Raw genomic sequence first — 4,295 nt, forward strand, 5'->3', positions numbered from 1 at the left:
TCCAGGAAAATCTCTCCACCTCAAGATCCTTTACTTGATCATATCTGCAAAGTCCTTTTTGCTGTATAAGGCAATCCTCACAGGTTCTGGGGATTAGGATGTGGACATCTTCATGGCCATTATTCAGCCTACTATGGTGATCTATACCTTGTCTTAGGCCCGGGGATTATCCATTTTCTCTCCCAACCACTTTCCTCAGAACAGAGTATATGTATCTTTCACCAAAGTCCACACCCTGCTTTCCAGCCTACTTCCAACACCCCGTCCCTTCACTATTTTAGGTTCTGTGTCTTTAGGACAGTGCCATTCAATGGAACTTTCTGTGATGGTGGAAATGCTTTATATCTTCACTGTCCAACATGGCAGCCATGAAGCATATGTAGCTAATGAGCACATGGATTGTGACTAGTGCTACTGAGGAAATGAATTTTAAATGTTATTTCCTGTTTATGACTGGGACAAACTACAGTTTCCAAACACAATAAGGATGAGCAATTACTGAGCCACTTGTGGCTAGTGGCTAATACACTGGACACTTCAGATGTGGGAAGATGAAAAGCAAAAGCCAAGCCCCATCAGGCTCTGGGATGATGAGGGTGGCTAAGTGCAGAACAAGGAAGGGAATTTTTTGTTGGCTCCGGAAAGGTACATTGTCTCAGTTCTGCTTTTGCATTGGGCCAAGAACACTCAAGCGATTTTCAAGGTCAGCCCCTCTTCACCCTACTTACACAATGGATCATTCCTTTGTGTGTGTTGGGGGGGGGGGGCACAAAGGAATGTCACCAGGAGTATGGAAAAGGGATTTACCTGGGATTTGGAATTAGCTAAAGTCATCTGTGACACACTTGCTGAATTGCCTCTAGTAAGTCACTTCTCAGTCCCTGGCTCTCGGTTTCCAAAAAAATGAGTTGGACCAGATGGTCTGAGAGGGTCCCTGAACTTTTAATAGACTAAAATTCTAAGTCCCATGAATCAAGACTTGATCATACATGTAATTCTATTCCAGACCCATGTTCTCTCTGACCCATGTACGAGAATTTTTTTAAAAGATTTTATTTATTCATAAGAGACAGAGAGAGAGAGAGGAAGAGACAAAACTCTGAGATCAAAAGTCAGATGCCCAACCGACTGAGCCACCCAGGCACCCCTGTAAGAAGAAGTTCTGAGGATGAATTAAGGAAATAAGCTGTGGCTCTAGGTTACTCCTGCCACCATCCAGAACTAGATCTGATATTCACTCTTCTGTTCTCATGATAACATTTCATATTTGTGTTGGCCTTTAGAGAGCTTATTCACTAACTAAGCTAATCTACATGATGACCCTAGGAGGATGGGCACCATGCCCATTTTAAGTGAGAATGCTGAGGCTCAGAGAAGGAAAGAATCTTCCAAATGTCAGGCCCCCACAATGGGTAATGTACATGTCACCTTACAATAGCCCTTTGAAACTCTCACTGTCTAGGTGTGAAAATCGAGGTCCAGTAAGGCAAGATGACTTTCCTAATGGTATGCCAATAATAAGTCATGCAGGCCCACTTTTCTGACTCTGAACCACTTCCGCCTTCTACATTGTGCTGCTGCTACTGCTATTCACAACTTTCCTACAGAATATTGATATGTTACCTCTTAGCATATAGCTATCCTTTTGGATCGTCCTTCCATGATGCTACTACCCCAGCAGATCCATAAGGTTTAGCAAGTCACATAATCTCTGTGCCTCTGTTTCCTCATCTGTAAAATTGGAGATAACCAGTTCCTACTTCATAAGGGTTTTAAAATCCCATTGAAATTGTTGAGTGATATCATATCTTTAGACATATTAGCCCATATATTTTTTTAGAAGGATGGGACTCCATCCTTCTTTTTTTAAAATTTATTTATTCATGAGAGACACAGAGAAAGAGAGAGGCAGAGACACGGGCAGTGGAAGAAGCAGGCTCCATGCAGGGAGCCCGATGTGGGACTCGATCCTGGGTCTCCAGAACTACACCCTGGGCCGAAGGTGACGCTAAACCACTGAGCCACCCGGGCTGCCCCATATTAGCCCATATTAAGTACTCAGTAATTGCTTGTCCTTATTGTGTTTGGAAACTGTAGTTTGTCCCAGTCATAATATGAGGCAATTCCCTTCACCTCAAGTCAAATTAAAATGCAAAGAAATTGTCTATAATTTTTTAGAAATTTTATTTTGAAAACATATGGAATCAGTTGCATTATTCATATATCTACAATAGCAGAGAAACAATGATGGTAGACTATCCCCATGGGGGACAAGTAAGTGTCCTTTGGCAAAACAAATAATAGAAATAAGTTCAAATACAATAACACAACACATAATACGATTAAATTAAGAAAAGGAACAGTCTACTGAGAAGAGTCATGAGTGTGGAGAAGGTGCGTCTCATGAGAAGCATTGGGCTCAGGTGACCTTCCCTGGAGACCTCCTGCACCTTGACCTGGAGCAGCTCAGTTCAGTTCCAGATCATCCATGTATTCCTGGACCCAGGGCTCGCTGGGATTAGCACAGACTTGTCTGCCCCTTCTGGTTTGGAATCTGTGGAACAAGGAATAGACAGATTAGAATCCCATGGGACCTTGCCTGTGGTAGGTATCTTCCTCTGCTTGACCATGGTATATGTTGGATAGCTCTAATAGATGGGAAAACTTCCTGGGGTGGTGCTAAAACTGGACTCCTTGCAACTTCTACTCTGGATTTAGCTCCACCTCTTGGGTTGCTCAGATTAGGAACAAATGAGTTTTGCAATCAAAATGAATACATCACCCTACTCAGTCTCTATTGCCCCTAGCAATGACTTTTCTGCATGTTTTTCTAAGCACAGTTTCTAAGCACATCTCCTGTCATCTTTTTTAGTTTCCCTGGTTTCCTGGCCTCTGGCTAAATTCCTCCCCCAAAAGTCCCCTTGCCTTCCCTTGGCCCCCACCCAACCTCCTCCAGACTCAACAGGTAATTTCATGGCTTGATCCTCACTGATTTCTGGAAGGGCTTCAGCCCTGAGACCTGTCTCCCTACTGTTTGCTTCCATCTTCTGCCAGTAGGCCCCATTTTCTAATCCTGCCCTCACCCCTGCCTCCTAGAACAGACCCAGGGTTGATACTCACACCACAGCTGGCTGGGAGCAGAGGCTGCTGGTCTCAAAGTAATCTGCCACAAAGTTGCGAGGAATCTTCCGCAGGGTGTAAGAGAAGCAGCAGGCAGTAGGAGGATCTGAACCCACTGGAAAGAAAGGCAGGGGTGAGATAGAAGCTCTATGACTTGTTAATTTTGGTTTCTAATCAATAGATATTCAGTGGCCATCTCTGTAGGACTACTGGATCCCAAAATATGGTCTTTTTTTTCCAATCCCACTCACCCTAAGTAGGAGTATTATTCTGAATAGAAGATCATAAGAGAAAGTCACAAAAGAATTTTGGAAGATTGGAACTGGACTGAGTCTCAGGGCTTGTGTCTAACTCCCTTCATTTTATAGATGGGGAAACCAAGGCACAGAAAGAGGCAGGAACTTGCTTAAATGAGTCTACTGGTTGCTATTTCTTAAGAAAATAGGAACTTGACTCCTACTGAATGTCTATTAGATTCTACATTTAACAGCAGGCTATTTGGAAATCTTCCCATCTCCCTTTTGTCCCTAGATGCCACCGTTAGATCAGACCCAGCTAGAAAAGCCAGCACTATCTACACCATGACTCTAGAAGTAGCAGCTGGAAGAGTGGCCACTTACTTGGTGCTGAGAGCGCCGGGGAGCAGAAGGCAGCCACTAGCACAAGGAGAGAAAGGACGGTCACACAGAGCTTCATGGTCTCGGCAGAGGAGAGGCTTTTCAGGAGCTGAGACTGAAGAACAGTGAAGCTTCAGAGCCCAACTGTGTTCTGTGCTGAAACTGACTTGGGAACTCCTCTTTATAGGAACTCTGAGGCCTCAAACAGATATGGAGGCACAGGAGGGCAAATGGAATTTCCAAGGTAGAGATGATGTCATGGTGCCAATAAGGAAACTGAAGCTAGCTGACAGAGAGCAGCCCTTCACAGCTTCTCTTCCCCAGGGCGATGTCATCACGGGAGGAAAGGGGGGTAGTGGAGAAGAAGTGGGCTGCGTCATAGAGGGAAGTGGTACACCAAAGACAGTGATCAAGACTATAGAGAGGAAGGATGAAATCTTCACATCTGCCAAAAGAGGCTTGTAGATGAGAAGCGTACTGTTCTCAGTGGTTGGCACCTCCAGAAACTTGAGGCTTCATGTTTTTCCAAAGCTGCTGCAAGCCTGGCCTTAAGAAGGA

General features: G+C 44.4%; 1 protein-coding gene across 1 annotated transcript; it reads right to left on the bottom strand.

The window, feature by feature from the left end:
- Window positions 1-2,466: 2,466 nt before the first annotated feature.
- On the bottom strand, window positions 2,467-3,816 carry CCL4 (chemokine (C-C motif) ligand 4). Its single transcript, NM_001005250.1, has 3 exons — window positions 3,741-3,816; window positions 3,121-3,235; window positions 2,467-2,554 (listed from the first exon to the last, which is right to left on the bottom strand). Exons 1-3 carry the CDS (start codon window positions 3,814-3,816, stop codon window positions 2,467-2,469), a joined length of 279 nt encoding a protein of 92 aa, NP_001005250.1.
- Between the last annotated feature and the right edge of the window lie 479 nt (window positions 3,817-4,295).

This window comes from Canis lupus, chromosome 9, assembly GCF_011100685.1.
Source record: "Canis lupus familiaris isolate Mischka breed German Shepherd chromosome 9, alternate assembly UU_Cfam_GSD_1.0, whole genome shotgun sequence".
In the NCBI taxonomy this organism is placed as follows: domain Eukaryota; kingdom Metazoa; phylum Chordata; class Mammalia; order Carnivora; family Canidae; genus Canis; species Canis lupus.

Coding starts and splice junctions, on each gene's coding strand:
- CCL4 (NM_001005250.1), bottom strand. CDS start 3,816: ATGAAGCTCTGTGTGACCGTCCTTTCTCTCCTTGTGCTAGTGGCTGCC. Junction 3,236..3,740: donor CCCGGCGCTCTCAGCACCAA/GTAAGTGGCCAC, acceptor CTTTCTTTCCAG/TGGGTTCAGATCCTCCTACT. Junction 2,555..3,120: donor TGCTCCCAGCCAGCTGTGGT/GTGAGTATCAAC, acceptor CTTGTTCCACAG/ATTCCAAACCAGAAGGGGCA.